Source organism: Embiotoca jacksoni, unplaced genomic scaffold (genome assembly GCF_022577435.1).
Source record: "Embiotoca jacksoni isolate LCO1_2020_lvr unplaced genomic scaffold, fEmbJac1.0.p SCAF_17, whole genome shotgun sequence".
Lineage (NCBI taxonomy): Eukaryota > Metazoa > Chordata > Actinopteri > Embiotocidae > Embiotoca > Embiotoca jacksoni.
Window position 1 is genome coordinate 12,762,059 of NW_027185307.1, and position 18,946 is coordinate 12,781,004.

Consider the following 18,946-nt stretch of genomic DNA (forward strand, 5'->3'; position numbering starts at 1 on the left):
CCTAAAGGTGTATGATGGCACTGTAGTGGGATCCTCACTGGGACATCCCATGTCAGTATTTGAGAAAAAACACACCAGATAAAGCCATTACCAGTGTGTTGACTGGTACTTTACAACAGACTGAATGGAGTGCCTCATTTATAGGAAGATGCACCAATGAACATGTGACACAGGTATGAAACCTCTTAGATGTTTTATCAAAACAAGATAAGAGCTGCGTGTCTTCTTCAAAGGATCTGAGCTGAACACTGAAGAATACGCCAGTTGTTCTGAAGTACTGTGGAGGTGAGTAACATGATACGGTTCATGTCTCTACAGAAAACTTTATGCATCACTTAAAATGTAAAGACATACGTAATCTGCCATTTTAAAAATCACATGTCGTGAGTGAGCGCACAATTCACTATTATCCCCTGAGCGCACATTGCACACCGGAGAGGGATCTAGTTACCAACTTCGCCTCCACCGGGCCACGTGACTCAGGTCCTCCTCATTTTAAAAAGAGCTGCTACCCTGCAATACACTCCAGAGCTTCAAAGAGGTGGTAAATGTTTCCCCTGTGCCAGCTGACCGAGTTTTGCACGTTTTGCACCTTCTGTGACAGAGGAAGAACTACACGAAGGTGCATCGCGACAAAATGACTTTGCCAATCTGCTGACGGTGCGCTGGACCAGACCTTAAAGTTTGCTCTCTTTTTCTTTTCTTTTTTTTAAGTTGGGTTGCATCCTGCAAAATATAGTCCGTCTTTGATCTGCTGTCAAAGGATGGCACTGAACCATAGGAGAGCATTTAGCGCCTCCGTTTTGCTGATTTGTGTGACAATCTGCAGTAACGTGCTATGTTCCGTCGGTGCCTATCTCTACAACAACCGCTACGCAGGGTGAGTAAAGACCCCCCATTCATTTCTGGGGCTACTGGGACTCCCATTCACATTGAGAGATGAGCCCGTAGGAAAAGCCCAGTATAACAAATTGTCTGCAGACTTTAGCATTGTTGACGAGAGAGAATGAACAAAGAAAATCTTTGTGCTCAACTTCTTCATCGATTTGGGAGAGATTTCCCGTTTCAGACGTCATATAAAAATTGTAGTTTATTTTTTTTCCAGACTGCTCCTGTTGTTTGATGGGATTTGGATAAGACTGTATCTGTCGTGTTTTGCTGTACAGAGTCAGACAGATTACACCATGATATGCACAGATGACACTGGGGATGCTTGCAGCAATGAACATAATAATGGTCTCGAAATTTAAACAGATGGCAGCAACTCTTTTCTTTGTTTGTGATTGATTAACAAATTGTCATAAAAGTGATTTTGGCAAAGGTCCTGGTTTACCAGTCTGTCTAAATGTTTATGAGTCTGAATGTGGGACATCCCACCACCTAGAAACTAAAAGTGGCAACACTCATTTTGTTCTTGGATGTGAAATTTTGGGAGCAATTGGGACAAATAGACATTTCCCCTGGGCCCCTACTTGGACATATATAATAGTTAAGAAGGCACGGCTGTAGCATGTAAAGATATTTATGGTCCGTTTCAAAAGAGCTTTTGATGTAGGAGCAGAGGGAGACCATCTCTGCTGGAAACCCCCTGATCCTCCCTCTTAAAAACATGTATTTTGGGTTTATTCCAAAAATTACACTTCTCACACCTTCTCTGGTTTGAAAGTCCCAATATGCCCGGTGTGTGCGCATATGTGTGCACAATAATGTCATATAATTAATTATTAGAGCTTATCAATGTTATTAAACACCAAGGTACTGAAAATTGAAAAGCTGAGTGAACTTTATTAAAGTGTCAAAACACTACTGACAGTCAGCTTCTTGGTTTAAAAACAAATTGCTTCCATCCCAGAGAGGGTACTGGTGTGTGAATCAACAGACTGACAACTTAAAGACAGTTTTATCTTGGAAAAGCTCTGCAGCTGGCAGATGCGAAGCGAAATGCCTCTTTCCGGCCAACACGGTAACAAAAAAAAAAATCACTAATAGATGAAGAAATGGTTCAATTTGGACAGTAGGGCTGTGCTTACTGGTGTAAACAAAACTGCAAGTCTTACTTACTTAAATCAGTGAATCTTGATTGAAATTAGGGGAACATATTTTTCTGATGTTTCAGAGAGAATATTTGACTCCAATTTTGTAAGTTTAAGATCTGTCAAAATTCCCGGATTGGCTTTTAACTCCAAAAACTACTCACTCTATCTTCTATCATTGTTGTTGCTATGGAAACGGGCTGTATTTTAGCAAGGAGTTGCTGTCACTGAAAGGGGGTGGCCACTTATGTGGGACACCCGGGCTCTTTTGTTCCTCAAACCTCAGAATGGCCTGCTGCCACCTTTGTTTAGAGGGGGCCCAACTTCCTGTGACACACTGTAAAAAAAAAAAAAAAAAAACATTTGAAAGAAGCCAAACAAGAGAGGGGAAGATGTTCAAGGAGAAAGTGGACACCTACAAAACCTGGCAGACAGACGGGTCATTGGACAAACAAATACAGATGAGAAAATGTAGGATAATGAATTATTGCCAGTAGGATCTAATTTCAATCCCAGAAACTGTGATCTGCGTAGTAAAACCAAACATAAGATTCAGGATGAGAATAAAGAGGGCCATTGTTTTGTTGCAAGAAACGCTGTCAAGCCTCTGCTTACAGTTTTTATTTCAATTATCTGGGCAGATCAGCATGTGAAGAATCTTATTTACTGTAACTTCTGTGTGCTCTAACAAAGTCATTCACTTTTATCTGCAGTTGACTCAAATTGAAGTTATGTGAATAGCCCTTAAAATCCACAAAAGCACTGCAGATTTTTCATTGAATATATACATTTTTGGCAAGATAAAACTTCCCATTAACCATCTCCCTGTTGTTTTATCTAATCAAACACATTGTGGCATGTCCTGCCTTACACATAGTGTCTCTCATACTTTTTATTTGATAAACTTCACAGATTCACACAATGGAAACATAACTGAGTAAAAGTTTAGTATTAGACTTAACAGTATGTCCATATTTACAGGATGTACTGATTTGCAGTATTAAAATGTGATACAGCTGCTACTACTGTATAAACCAAATACTTGACCCAAGTGCTACCTGCAGAGCTGGAAACGATGACATATAATCCTGTAATGATGTCACACACAGATTGTTTGACGGGCTCAACCCTTTCATCAATAGGACTCTGAAAAGGGAGCCACCGATTTCATCATCTAACAGCTGCTATTATAGGTGTCATCTTCAATTGGCACAAAAGGAAGGTTTATTACTTGACTCTGTGACCCAGATGTTTTTGAAATGATGAGCACTTAGCAAAAATGTATCACAGGCCTGTTATCGTGAACTTTGATTCTGTAAAAAACCTCCAGGGTGTTTTGAATCTAGTTGTAACCTGACACTCAGAAAAAGCTCTGTTGTTTTTGCAGCGATCAAGTCTTCAGGATAACTCCGAGTAATGAGGAGGAAGTTGCAGCCCTCAAGAAAATTCTGGGACATATTAAGGTTGGCACTTATTTTTTCTTATATTTCCTTACACGTCACATGTATTATGAGGTATCCTGTATTTTATGTGTTCCAAATCAGAAATGCCTTCATTCCACATTGCTCTCTCAATTTTGAATTCAAAACATGTACAAACTGTACTGACTTGTTCTATATTAAACTGTACTGAAAGTCCAATAGCTGTTGTTATTCAGCTCACACTAACTTCTTGTCCCAGTTGTCTTTTTTTGACACCTGAACAGCAGTGACAAAGTGAGGCCCAGTGCTGGTGGGCGGTGATGTGACCGTGTTCAGGGGACAGTGATAGGCAAAACAGAGCGACAACAAGCAGCTGAGTGTGGTCATCTGTCACAGTCAGGACATATTCCCTGTCTGAGAGACTGAGATACCGTTAGTACGACATGCAGCAATCATTTGAATGAGAACCCCCTTGAGAAAAATGAGGGAAAATACAAATACTTTTTTCATTATGGGGCTGAGTGCTTGGATGTCTAGTAATATACAAACTATATGAACATGTGTTTCTAAATACCAAGATTAGGGGGAAACCCTAGAGGACACGAAGGCCTCGCCTCTTTTCTCAAACTCATTTGGAAGTAATTACCCATCAGCGTCAGGAGCAGCCGTGACCTTCTGTGCTCATTGTTTTAGTTTGCTAATACACAGCCGGAATTTTAGTTGGGCATAAATGCATTATATAATTGTGGAACTGTCCTCAACTAAAGAAATTCTCATTCAACAAATAGTCAAAAAGCTTTTTTGATTAATTGGATGGTTTTACTGAAAAATAAATTTTTCCAGAATTTGTATCCCTCTGCAGATGAATTCTGCATTTGGTTAACTGAGCTTATGAAAGATCCAAAGATTTATTTTGTATTTACAGAGATAATTTTGCAGTGACAACTAACAAAATGAAAATGCTGATTTTGTAAAATACTCTTTGCTGACCAGCGAACAACTCTGATGATTTTTTCACAGTTGTTAAACTATTCCTTTAATATCATGGGTGTAAACTGCACCTGTTTATCATGGGCAGGGGTTCACTGTCTATTTAATATTTTATTAGCATTTTGCAGCTTATTTTATGTGCCTGTAATTACCTAATTATTTCCTTAAATGTTCTCTATGAGCTATACACTGATGGTGATTATAGGGAAAGTAGAGACCCACCTCTGAGATAATTAATTTAGTGAGAGTTTAGTCAGTTGTGTTGCGTTAATATGTTTCCTTGAAAAGATTGTTGGGTTTCAATAAAGCTTGCAGAAAAAAAAATTAATTAACAGGTAATTGATTAAATAAAACATTAAATGTAATTAATACATTTAAATGATGTTTAGGGGACTTTGACCTAAGTATCTCTAAAATTGCGTCTACAGGCAGTGTGGTCAGTTTTGGCTTACGCCATTTATGAAAAACATCTGCACGGCTTTTAGTCGTCCGGGCACACCAGACCAGCACAGCTTTAAGCAGGGAAAGGACAGAAAAGGGCAAAAGAGGACTCTGTCAATGTTTATGATTTGCGTTGAGGGATATCAGGAGAGCCAGGCCTGTGATCAGGACTTGGCCTGGGTTTTATGTATGGAAAGATAGTGGACATGGTGCTGCGAGGCCAACCAAGGCTGCGGCAGCTACTGTTTGGACAGCTGTGGACATGTGTTTTCAGTAGGTTAGTCACACTGCCATGCCTCCAGAGTCAAAGTTTTCAGTTTGGCATGCGGTCAAATAGTATCTACTGTACACTACACATGTGAATCAAGAATCAGACCTGTTATCAACTAAATAACAGATTTGTTCAAGTTATAATCTTGATTTTTTTTTTTTTTTTTTTTATATATATCAGATTTTGTTTGGCTAGTCTTTGGTTTTACAAAGACCTGGTGGTGGGGAGGTCATTCTCGTAAAAAGTGACAAATGTAAACATTTCCCAATAAAGTGTGGTTTCTGAAAACTGTAAATAGGGACAGGTTTAAAGTAAATTTGTTTGTCTGACAGCTCTTGAGTTTACTGAGTAGAGCAAATATCTCTCGAAACCTATCAATTGTGAGGATTTTTCTACATGTTGAATTCTCACAAGTTAATAACTACTTTTATGCTGTATTTCCACTTCAGTCTTTGGAAACTCTTACGAATGATGATTATCACAACCTATCTGCTTTTACATTATCTGCTCAGTTTTTATCATAGTTCCCGCTTTTACCCTTGAACCTCATTTCAAATTTAGTTGGAAAAACTTGACAGTGTTTACTGTTAAACAGTGCTGCAAGGAAATTAATATTTTCACTATCAATCTCCAAAGTGTTTTATTTATTACTATTTAATACTGTAAAATGTCAGGGAAAAAGAAATATAAAAATGTCTAGAACAAGTTCCTAAAGCTGAAGGTGATGCCACTAGACTGCTTGTTTTCTATGACCAAAAGTTCAAACACAAAGACATTTAGTTTTTTCCTATATGACACAAATAATTTATTAAGTTACTGATAATTTTCCATGACAAACAACTAATAGATTAATCAGCTAATAGTTCCAGCTGTAATAACGGAGCTCTAAACTGATACCAATCTGAAATTAATGGAAATATCCGGGGGCTTAATGGCGTCACAGAATTAGTGATGGTCTCTTTCTGGACTTATATTAGTTTTGTTTAAGTAATACCAGGGCTTAAGTCCTTGAAACAGATTTACTATTATCCAAATTATCATATGTCTATTTGAACAGCATGAGACACAGACAAAGTTCCAAGTACTGTTTAAACTGAGTAATACAGTTGTTTAGGAATAAAAGTTGAATTTGATTTTCTCTTTAAACAGTTCATCCTCACTTTTTTTCAGAAAAACAATTCTACAGAGGTTTTTGCTGATGGATTTGATTCAGTTTGGACTCAGAAAACAGATATACGGCATTAAAAAAATGCTAGATATCTTGTTAAACTACTAAAGGAATGTTGTTGTTTTTTAAATAATTGAATCTACTTTAACTGACTTGTTTTCATTTATTTAACATACAAAAACTGAAACACAGCGTCACCTCATCTGTCCTAAGAAAAAACAGCTCTCTTTATTGAACTATAACTTTTCCTTTCTTGTTGTGCCCATGCCACTCAACCAAAACCAACACAAATTCAGTTTATAGCTACCCTGCATACACTCGCATATAAACAATCACGTAATAAAAGATGTATAAAGCAGACAAAGAATGCATCTTTTGGGCTCATAAATAAGGCCATAAAATGTTAATGTGGGGAGTCATATTATCTGACCAGGGATATTTAAGTGGCTTTTAGGCATGTGTGTTTTGGATTTGTTTTGCTAACAGAGGAGCACTGCAGAAACATTTGGGTTCTTAACCATTTGGAAACGCCTTGAAAGTGCCGCATCAGAAAGGGGATTATACTCGAGGGTACCAAACATTCCAGCGGCGGGTTTTTGACCCCTTTGGCTCTAAACAAAATTCAATTAATCTGGTATGCATTCTGTAAACCATTAAACCAATTGACACATTAACAAGCATGTGTGCCAGCCTGCATGTTTTTGCCCCCATGCAAGAAATGAAAGCCAGATGAGTACGTTCATACATGTCTGCAAAAACAGAAGCAGTAAACTTCTAGTAGTCCCCTTGCAGTGACTACTGTGTGTATCAATCGTAGCTCAGTCTCATCCCGTTTTCTTAAAAACACTTTCTTCTTCTCTTCTCCTTTCTTTGGTTACCCTCCTCTGTTATTTTGTGAGAGTTACCACATGGTGTGTGTGTGTGTGTGTGTTTATTTGGTTGGCAACCGTGTTTAGCTCGTGGGCTAAAGCGAACAGCCCCAACTATCGTGGCCCGATAACAAGCACTGAAAGACAGGATATTTGTTGCTAATACAAGGTCACACTGTAGAGAACAAAGCTGAGGGAGAGACATTTACCCCGGGTTGTTAATGGCACCCATCAGTGTGTGTTTTGCCCCATTAACACCGTAGGGTCGTTAGCATTCCCCAAATTCACTTCATCACTTGAAGGTAGGAGAGTGGAGGAATGTTAAACTCTTTCGGTCTTATCTAAACCTTTCAGTCATCATCACCAAATGCTTGATGCTGTTTCAAACACCCTGTAGATATAATAATAAGGACTTTCTTTGAGGGAATTCCTTGACATTGTGCCATTATAACAATCAGTGTTTCCACTATCTGTTCAATGTATTTGATCACAAAGGGCCAAAAAAAATCACATAAAATGTATTTCTTTGCAGTGCAGTTTACAATTTTTACATCTTTAGAAAAATAAAGCACTGTTATTGGATCGGTTCTTAGTTTTGGCCTGATTTAAGATGTCAGAATTAGTGTTGAGAGTTTAAGTTGGATTTGTACATTCCTTGTAAATCCATGGGGCGAGGCAGTAATTATACATCTGAAGAATAGTATGTAGTTTGTTCATCAAGTCACGCCAATCAAAACCATCCCAACATCTAACAACATACCAGACAATATCAATTTGTTTGCTTTCAGAGATTTGGTAGTGGTAACTATCCATGTAATATTTGTGTCTATTGTGAAAAAAGCTACAAATCAAGAAGCATATTATTATATATTGTGGATCAATATTGAATTGACTTGACTTGATTTTTGCATGCATGTAATGAGGTATTTTTTTCATTTATATATCATTTTGTTTAGCCAAAAGCAGACATTTTGTCAGATTATTTTTGACCGTGAACAATTTCATAAGTGATATTATATTATGATATTGATCTTGTCACTCGTTCCTTTCATTGTAAAGTCCTGCTGAGCGTTTACGCCACTGTAACTCCTGATCTAACATGTTCATTGTGCTGCTTTAGGTGGATTTCTGGCAGCCCAACAGCATTTCTCTAATCCACCAAAATGCCACAGTGGATGTTCATGTGAAACGTAATGACACACAGGGTCTGCATGCACACTTAAAGCAGGAAGGTATCGATTATCGGTAAGTAACGAAACATACCACAGCACACATGCCTGCTCACGCATACTCTCGTGCATTGAGCCGTCTTACCAGAATTTCTACACCCTGACACACATCTGTTATCCAAGGATCGTTGCAATTACCCAGCATTCCCCACACAGAATATGTGATTTACACATGCAGAGTTGGACATAGTTTGCATGCAAAAGCCCACATACTTCCTCAAAGCTAGGACACACACAAACACACACACACAGCACATCAGAGCTTCTCTTCCAATCTGCTCCAAAAAGCAACGCTTTCATGTCTTTGCATCATCTCTCATCAAAATTAACGTTGAAATGATGGAGTTTTATCAAAGCAGCCGCAGTCATAGATAGATCTCATTGTCATCTCAGTCCTAAGGGAGGAATTGTAGTTCTGAGGATGAGCGTTTTATGACTGACTGAGGATTTTTCAAAAACCATTTACAGTGCAGGGGACATATTTGTTGAGGTTTTGAGGAAGTGAGGCAACAAAAGTATTGTTTTATTTATAGGGAAGTAATCCATCATTTTAGTGTTATTGGTGTAGTTATGGACAGACATGCATATAAAAGGATCCTATGAAGAAGTGTAATTTAGAAAGGCTGCTATGAAAAAAGATCACATCATCTGCTTTAGTTTGAGGGGAAGAAGCATCTGGTCTGATCGGACATAAGAGGGGTCTTCAAACAGATAATGATGGTCTCACCTGATTTTCAACACATTTAATTATTCATAGACTGCAGTTGCATAACTTATCAACTTCTAATTTTCATTTGTGCTGTCGAACATGTTGAGTGCTGATGTGGAAAACTGGTTTGGATGTTTGAAGACGAGAGCTGAGAGCAGCTGTACAAGTTGATACCATCGCAGTCAACAGGGACCTACTCTAACAAATTATTTAACAAATTAACTGTAAATTTCTTGTTGTCATATCAAATTAGAGCTGTGAAACAAGTGTACAGAGACACAAACATGTCACCTCTGCAGGTAAGTGTCAAACTAAGTCAACAAAGTGAGTGCTTTGTTTACACACTGAAATCCATTGTGACAACAATAGACATTTGAGTTTCACTGATAGCTATTAAATATTTTATCAGTTCTTTATAGATGAGAAAAAGGCTTCCACTTACATTGTCAGGTTGCAAATCCCTACAGGCACTCGAGCTTCATACTTAAGTCGCACGATGAGCCAAATCTATTTTCCAAATGAAGACTGAAATGCTGTTGAAAGATTATAAAGCTAGTAAGTTGATCTTTGAGCTTATACTAATAGTTGCATAGCCTTTTGGGCAGTCAGTAACTTTACTAATATGTTGAAATACTAATGGCAAGAATGTGACAGTGGTCGGTTGTCATGTGAATTGGAATCAGACTCGCTTTATTTGCCATATGTACATTGTTCAAAAGAATTTGATTTAGTGATCCAGCACAGTGAGACAAGAAAATGGCAGAGAGCACACTAAGATGAAGTAAATGTGGCCTAAAAGAAGAGACATAATATAATGAATAATAAATAAATTGGCATTGATAAGATGGCATGCTTTAATAAGGAGAGGGAGAAAAACAGGAGTCTGGTCTTTATGGTCCAGAAGTTTGAGCCAGATGGAAGTTTTCCAATAAGTGATGAATCCAACACTAACCTACAGTCCTGCTTCTTCGCCTGTGAGCTGGCTTTTCACACAATGCCTTCCGGTCTGTGTTTGGTATGAGCATAGGATGTGGAGTACCAGACAGTGACGGAAGAGATCAGGACAGTCGATGTTGTCTCTGTTAAACTAGGTGGGAACTTTAGCGGAGACATTTAATGACGACGATGTTTGTCTGTCTCCCTCTGTCTCTTTCCAACAGGGTGTTTATCTCCAATCTGCAGAAGGAAATTGAAAAGCAGACGGGATATCGCTCCTCTCGCAAACGGAGGTCAGAGTCTCAGTATGACTACGAGGTTTACCACTCTCTGGAAGAGGTAGATGTGAAGCCCACCATTTAACCAACTATCTCTCATGCTCCTCTGCCCTCTGATGTAATGCACAAACAAAGTAAACAAACATCCTCTCTACCACAGCCTCGTGGTCTCTCACACAAGAGACATGCTCTCTACTTCAGACACTTCACAGCTTTAGAGTGTTTATTTTACCCGGTCGATCAGGCTCCTGGTTCATGAATCTGTCAGAGCCTAAGAAACGGCATGAATTCCCCAAACAGATCCGGAGAGAGCCTACACAAATCTTTAGTCCTCTGAGTTTTGATCCTCTCCTTCACTGTGCAACACACACTTAGAAACGCATGCATCCCTGTGTGCCTGCAGAGACACATCATGCAGGCAAGAACACAACCCCACACACGCAGAGTTACAGATTGATGCACAATAACCTCACAGAAACATTATATTTGATGAAATTTTTTTAAGGGCCTGTACTCGCCTGTGTTATTTTCTGTTCCTAAGATCCAGAGCTGGATGTTTGAGATGAACAGAACCCACCCTGACCTGGTCAACATGTTCTCGATTGGGAAGTCATATGAAGGAAGACCGCTTTATGTGCTTCAGGTAGGAGAGATGGCATGAAGCACAGACATCAATTACTCACAGGTGCATGCACAAGTGTTCTTGTCCTACTCTAAATTTGACAGTGCTTGTGTCCTGTTAGCTAGGAAAGAGAAGTCGTCCTCAGAAGAAAGTTGTGTGGATCGACTGTGGTGTTCACGCCAGGGAGTGGATCGGACCTGCCTTCTGCCAGTGGTTTGTCAAAGAGGTAGTGCAGTTTCAGATTTAAATATTAAAACACTGTTTGAACTTCTTGCACGCTTTTGCACCAATGTACATGTAAAAAGTGTCTTAACACGAACGTATGGTATCTTACTGATAGCCTGAATGATGGTCGCAGCAAGCACTCTCTGACATATGGAGTTGTCAACAAACACCAACATCTGTTCACTTTTCACGCCCAGTTATGCAAACACTTAAGAACATCCTTTATAGTTAAGATGTTGGAAGTAACGCAGACATTTAGACAAGTTCCAACACACCCTTAAAGTTTTAGTTAGTACCGTCTGAAGTGAGGATGGGCCAGACATGAACAGCAAGAACATTTAATGGCTCGTTTTATACTACTTAGTAGATGCCAGATGAGTGGGATCTGCAACACAGTGCAACACAATCAGTGCCAAAAAGTCAAGAAAATGAAAGGAAAGTCTATCTGTAAATTTAGAGCACTGAGCCATTTTTAAAGAACTCTCCCTGCGTGATACAGTCACCTTTCAGGTGCGTTCAAAATGCACAGTAAATGCTCAGAAATGTTTTAAAATCTAATAAGGAACTGAATTGTTGTTGAGGAGAAAATAACTGCTTCAACATGTGCCGCTAAAAAGTAGCACATGTACATTTTAAGGCTTTCCAAGGTTTACTGGACCATAGCATTTACAAAACAATGATTTGTTGTGCCCTGCAGTTGTTCTGTTTGCAGACACTTCTTTAATGAACATCTTAGCGATGGCTTAGTTCTAACTTCTAGAGACAGAAGCTAAAATACATGACTTGGGCCATTACATGGAAGTTCAGCAGGGGACTCTTTAAAGTCGGACTCAGAATTAAATGAAGGACAAAGTGAAAAGGCAAATGGCAGTAGGAGATCTTACACAGACTGATATCAAGATAAATAAAGGAGGAAATCATTTAACTTCTAGCAACATTAAAAGAAATGTTTAAACACATGAACTGAAATCTAAATTTGCTGTGATGTAGTAACTGCGGGAGGCCACTGGAGGTCAGGGTGCCATCTTTGTTTAAGGCTTAAGCTTTTTAACCTTGCCCTCGGTCTGTTAAAGAGCAGGTGTGAGCAGTATTAACCCAGTGCCCAGACCTACAAACCTCATGTGTAGTCAGAGTATTAACCTACTGTAGATGTGTGTGAGATAAAGAGTCTGTAGGAGATGGCATTATGATTAGGACATAGCATAGCAGTAACATGCAACTATAATATCTAACCACAATCTGGATTTGTCTCATTAGTTAAGATGAAGTTTAGTGTGCTTTATAACTATACAGAGCTCTATTATAATTACAGGCTATCAACTCATACCAGTATGACTCTGTGATGACACGACTACTCAACCAGCTCAACTTCTACGTCATGCCTGTTTTCAATGTGGATGGATATCGTTTCAGCTGGACCACGGTACTGCAGGTCTACATACTGATTTTGTGAAGGGGAAAGTACTTTTCTACATTATTTTAAATACGGCAGAATTCAAGCCCCAGAATAAAAACTAGTCAAAAATATATTTTACCCACAGCTTTTGAAATGTTTTCAAAGCATTAAATAGATTTTCTTTTGTCACTATGCAGCCTTTAGCTCTTCATAAGTATCTATTTATATTTCTGGGATATTGCATGTAAAAAAATAACCCTGAGATACTGTCTCCGTAACTACTACTCAGAGCTGAATGAGTGACAGATGGATTATTTTGGTGATGGCAGTTAATTCGATGACTTTGACAGTCAGTGGATATACAAAGACAGCAGCTTTATTTTTTTTCTGCAGGATCGGTTCTGGAGGAAGACACGGTCCAAAAATCACAAGTTCCACTGCAGAGGAGTGGACGCTAACAGAAACTGGAAAGTGAAATGGTGTGGTGAGTTTAATAAACGCAGGACTTCAGCTGAAATCCAGTGAATCTCTCACACAGTACGTGGCAAAGACACACCGCAACTTGGCAAAGTGTCTCTTGTAGTCCCTTGATGTTGTGCTCTGTTCTGTCTATTAATGAGTGCCAGCTGTGGATGATGTGTGTAGTGACAGCAATATGCGTTTGATGTCTTTTAGCAACTGGTGGGTGTTTGGTTGGGGGTTCTGTTGAATCATCAACAGTCCAGGGGGGCTCTGAGAACACAGCAAATATTTTTGTGGGACAGACAAACATACAGAGATGTAATGTTAGATGAGAACCAGAGACAGACTCAAGTCTCCTCAAGGGCACGTTGGCTCTCAATTTAACATCCCTGTTTATGATGAAGAACTTTCTTCAAAGGAACCCATTATTGGTGAGAAAACATACCAAAATGTCCTTGGCAGTACACACAGCACTTTACAGTAGTTGTTATGAATGTAAAAACACAGCGCTAGGTTAATCAGTGCTGCATAAAACAGTACAGAACAAGCTCAGAGATAACAGTAAGCTTGACAGAAATCCATGCTAATGATTTCACAATATTGACCACCAACTCGCTTCCACAATTTATAAATATATAACTCAACTGCTCACTAATTAAACCTTATTTGTTTGCTTTGAAAAAGTGAACCACCTTAATACAAGTCTTTTTTTATTTGACCTTATTTCAGATAATGCTTTTACAAAATCCCTGTGGGAGCAAAGAACATATGTTTAAAACAATACAAGTCATATTACAAACACACACACACTTTTTACTACATGCTCAAAAAGAAGGTTTTAATTTACTTGACCACGATAGTTAATTACATGTTAAGATATTTTTCAATGTACGTTTGAGCTCTTAAAAGTCACTGTTTAGCTTCTGTTATCATTGACCTTCTAGTATGTCTATGGTGACATCAACCTGTGTTTTCCACTGTAAAAGGGCTTCCCATCATTTTACACTTCCTGCTTGGTCACTGTTACTGGATTGGGTCCAGGATATATAGAATCCACATCACAGTGCCTTTACCTCTCTCACATTTACTCTTAAAGATCTGATAGAAACATGAGCAAGAAAATTGGATTTGCGCATCTTAATGTGTTGCTTAATGCATCCTGGTGTGATCAGATGATAAGAGTGCAGCCTCTTCTCCCTCTTTCCTTCCCCAGATGAGGGTGCCTCGTCTCATCCCTGTGACGACACTTACTGCGGTCCCTTCCCTGAATCTGAACCGGAAGTCAAGGCCGTCGCCAAGTTCCTGCGCAAGCACAAGAAGCGCATGAAAGCATACATATCCATCCACGCCTACGCACAAATGCTGCTTTATCCATATTCCTACAAGTACGCCACAATCCCCAACTTCAACTGTGTGGTAAGACATCAGTGGCTTAATAATCAACAAGTTGTTTTTAGTTCATCTGTGGGAGCTACTTTATTTTGAAATTTCATGTTTAAGTTATTTAACCCAATGAAGCTGATATTAAATCCTATTGAGAGTGAGTATACACTATATCACAGATGAGCTGGCCTTGTGCCTTCACTCTGCAGGAGTCTGCAGCTCACAATGCAGTGACAGCCTTGTACTCCGCCTATGGAGTGAGGTACAGATATGGACCTGCCTCCACGACTCTGTGTGAGTACCATCACTCCTTTTTATTGAAGCTTACTCATAATACAAGATCAACTTAGTTTTGTGAATGTTGCTGTTGAGAGAAGCATCGTCTGAATGCAGACATGTGGATCTCCATCAGGAATGAAACACCCTGACGAAAATCAAAGCTGCTTATTGTCAGGTGTTATTGTTGTCATTGTTTTGTTTTTTTCCATCTTTATTGTTCTTTCACTTTCTCACAGATGTTAGCTCTGGCAGCTCCATCGACTGGGCTTACAGGAACGGGATCCCCTACGCATTTGCATTTGAGTTGAGAGACACAGGATACTTTGGCTTCCTCCTGCCAGAATCGCTAATCAACCCGACCTGCACTGAGACTATGAGAGCAGTGAAAGCCATCGCGTCGGGTCTGCTGAAGAAGTGTGAAACAGACAGGAACAGATTTCCATATATATGACTGCAGCCTGAGAGACACTGTATCTGAGCACCTCGTATTCCTTTGAGATTTCATATTCCTCCCAGATGTTATCAGTTGACGAGCTGAAAAGAACCATCAGAGTGGGAATTTGTTTTCTTGTTTTTTGAGGTTGTTCAGCTGCAGTTGTTCAGTTGTCCATTTTAACTGAGGGTGGTGGGTTTCTTGTGCCAAAAATATGCATCCTATGAGCAACTAGCCTGTTTACATGGAGTAAGATTACATGCAGTGTCAGAGAGCATCCAGATCAGTGGGCCTTTATGTGTCCTGTTCAAATCTAGTGTCCTGAGGAGTGTTTCTGCTCTCTACTTACAATCATATTTTTAACAGTGAATGGTGGTCATGTGAGCACCTGTCATGACACAGCAGCACTTTTTTTTTTTAATACAAAGCTAATGTGCTATATTAATGACTGTTTTTAATGAATATAACCATATTGTTAGCCCTATTTTTTATCCTGGTTGCAATTTTATTTTGAAATTAATCTCACCAAGTGCCAGTATAGAGCTTAAATGTTAGTGTAATGATGCCTTTATTACTGCAAACTTGTTGGTGTACATAATAATGTATCACCAGACAATTTAAATTGATTTTCTTTTCTCTTTAATTTAGTGCAGACTGAAATTTGGAAAGAATGACCTGTCATCTCGGTAGCTTACTATGTCATTACTCAGGTATGGATAAATGACAGTGTCAGAAATGTTTACTTGGAACAGGTTATGTGCTTAATATGAGATTTTAATAAATGTATAATGTCTGACTTGAATAAATGTTGTTTTATAACACAGTACAATTTTTGTCATCTCTACTAGTCGAATTTGTACATTGTGCTTTTACTATTTTCTAATTTATACAATTATTCTGGTCTCTTGCTACAGTTGACATCATTGCAAATCATTTATTTACAGTTTGCTTACAGAAATCCAAAATTCTCTCATTTGTAGCTCTGATTTCTGTTCTGTAAATGTTTTCCACACATTTTCCTAGCCATGTTTGATTATGAATATAATTTTAGTCAGGGGACATTTATGATGAATAACTCACTGACCTGTTTTATTCAATTGATAATTTTAATGATAGGTTTGCCTCTTTCGATCCTCCTCCTCTCTGTACAGTATTCTCTCTTCATTGCCAGACTGCAGATTCTGCAACTCTGCTCTTATTTATGGATTCAGAAACAGTGGAACTGACACGCATGGCAGTTCAAAGTAAAAGTGAACTGTGCCGCCCACAACTACCAAATCTGTGTTGTCAAATTGCCAGATTTCCTGGCTGTATTTGCTGTTGGACTCTGCTAAATGTTACCCAAGTCGGTAAAAGGCAGTGTAGCAAAGTTAAACATGTTGGTATGCACAGCTGAGGTGAAGTATAAAGCAAAGTGATGGTAATATTAAATAAAGAGGAAACCAACCATTAATTTTCTACAAAAAAATAATATTTTATGATGATTTATGTGATAATTTTCAGATATTGATTGATTGTAGTGTGGTGGACAGAGGAAAGCACATGAAGACAAATACAGTGAGAGACCATATGATCAAATGTAAAGGAAAGTGAGACAAAACCTGACATCAGGTTAATATTTAAGGCAACAACTAAATCTGAGTTCTCAATGTCTCAATGTAAAATTATGTTAAACTTTAATATTGTTATTATCATTGTCTTGAAAATAAATATATTTTCAGGCTGTGTCATAAAAAATGCACATTCAGGCCCTGTTAAAAGCCTTCTTCATAGATATGAATATGGTAATATTTCTAAATGTGAAAGTGAAACACGTCCACTATGATCACCTGAGAACCACAAATTGTTTTATTTTATTGGTCAAAATGTCAAGTTTAGAGTATATTTGAATACAGCCTATCTGTAATGTCTCTGTCAAAAATTACAAATTGCATTCATGTTCATACCAGGTAGTGCAAACATAAATTAAAAAAGTTGTTAACGATCCCGTTCTCTTTAATTTGCTTTACCAGATGACATATCTGACGTCCCCATTAAAAAGAGATGGTACGGTTTATCAAACTGCCCCATTGTTGGTGTTTTGTGAATAAAAGTGAAGCTCGTCCTCTTGTTTCCATGTGGTATAAAGACATTTCCTTGATCATAGCATCAGAAAAAACTAATCAAATTATAGTCAGGCTTTAGGAGCAATGGGAAATAATTCACAGCCTATTGTGGGTTGACGGCAAGATATGTTGGACACGATTATCTGTGTAGATGTGTATAACTGAATCTAGGCAATATGTACAGCTTTGTGAAAACTTTGTGTTTATTTCACCAAATGTAATGTTGTCTTTTATTTCCTGATACCATTGCTTTTACTATTGGCCGTATGGGTGTGGATGGAGGAGTGGGCTATTACTCAATTTGATCTTTTTTTTTTTTTATATTTCGGTTTGGTGCCCTCTCCTGTAAACTGATCTATGTCTGAGGAAATTCAAAAAGCAGCTTTTCAAAAAGGGGCAAAAAAAATAAAATAAATAAATTTGAAAACAAAACACAGGTACAGCTATTAAGGCTGAATGCCCTCACATCTCACACATTAGTTTCTGTATGATGTGTATATATGAGTCAGTGGGAAAGTTACACGTTTTAGTCAGCAGAAGAAAGATAGAAAAATCTTTTGCCAACCCTGAAGCTGCTTTACTCGGTGGTGTCATGTATTACATGCATCACGGCAGGATGTTACGTATGGGTTTAATACATGTAGGCTCGCACACATGACTTGTGTGTAGGGCTCAGCTGTAATACCACACTCCCCTCCCCTCCCTCCCCTCTCCTCCCTCCTCCCTCCTCTCTCTCCCTGCTGCCTCACTGCGGCCGTTCTCAAACGTACGTGACGTCGTTTCCTCTCTCCAACATGGCGCAGGAGGCAGCTTGTTAATGGCACTCTGAGGGATTTACCCCACCTTCTGTGTTTATTTATGTTTGTCTGTTAGGGTCTCCGCGGCTGACATTTGTGAAGGAATACAACTCCAACCAAGGCGGCTGCAGCCCTCCTCCCTTCGGGACCAGGCACAACCTCGCTCCAAATTCCGGTGCGACATGTTTGAGGGCAAAAAGACGAAAAACATGTTCCTTACACGAGCTTTGGAAAAGATCCTGGCCGACAAGGAGGTGAAAAAGGCTCACCATTCACAACTGCGCAAAGCCTGCGAGGTGGCACTTGGTAAGTTGTGTTGTTTTGGCGTCACATTATCGTGGATTTAGACGCGTCATGCGCCCTTTCACTTATTAACCGGTTATCCTGCAACCACGTCGCAGCGTTTCGCGAGACGGTGTATTTTCCATTCATTACAAGTTGCTGGATCCTATTTATTGTCTTCGCATTACAATCCGGCAAAAAAAAAAAAAAAAAAAAAAAAAAAAAAACCCGTGTATTTAATAGACGTGGCACGGGCTCGGTGGACATGACTCCGTACACAACACGGAAATGGTGCAGGAGGGTGGGTGTTTGCAACACCGAGGCGATGCTGCGAAACAGGCCGGACATCGTCCACAAAACAAAGTTGTTCGAGGCCGTGTCCCCCTTCAACATCAACCTGACACACAAGTACGCCTTATACGGTCGTCAAGTGTAAATTATATCCATCTAAACTGCCCGATTGAACGTGTTGTAACCCCACAAAGGTGAGGTGTTCGCGTCTCTTCCTGGTACACATTAGCCGTGCCCGGCCAGGACAAGGGAGTGTTGTCTTTTATTGCAGCTATAATTTATTAACAGGTTTAATGACTGATTACTCTCGGCCGTCCTCTTTTCAT

At 39.1% G+C, this 18,946-nt stretch overlaps 2 protein-coding genes across 3 annotated transcripts in view; both read left to right on the top strand.

Moving 5' to 3' along the window:
- Positions 1–532: 532 nt before the first annotated feature.
- On the top strand, positions 533–15,962 carry cpa6 (carboxypeptidase A6). The gene is made up of 11 exons (XM_069151185.1): positions 533–880; positions 3,421–3,496; positions 8,314–8,438; positions 10,292–10,406; positions 10,887–10,988; positions 11,089–11,193; positions 12,505–12,615; positions 12,982–13,072; positions 14,264–14,466; positions 14,643–14,727; positions 14,949–15,962. The coding sequence occupies exons 1-11, from the start codon at positions 765–767 to the stop codon at positions 15,161–15,163; spliced, it is 1,344 nt and encodes a 447-aa protein (XP_069007286.1). The 5' UTR covers positions 533–764; the 3' UTR covers positions 15,164–15,962.
- Positions 15,963–18,038: 2,076 nt separating this feature from the next.
- Positions 18,039–18,946, top strand: part of arfgef1 (ADP-ribosylation factor guanine nucleotide-exchange factor 1 (brefeldin A-inhibited)) — a 48,887-nt gene continuing 47,979 nt past the window's right edge. For both annotated transcript variants that reach the window (XM_069151671.1, XM_069151672.1), the window contains exon 1: positions 18,039–18,353. In XM_069151671.1, coding sequence (XP_069007772.1) covers positions 18,230–18,353 — 124 coding nt within the window. In that variant the 5' untranslated portion in view covers positions 18,039–18,229. The remainder of the gene's footprint in view (positions 18,354–18,946) is intronic.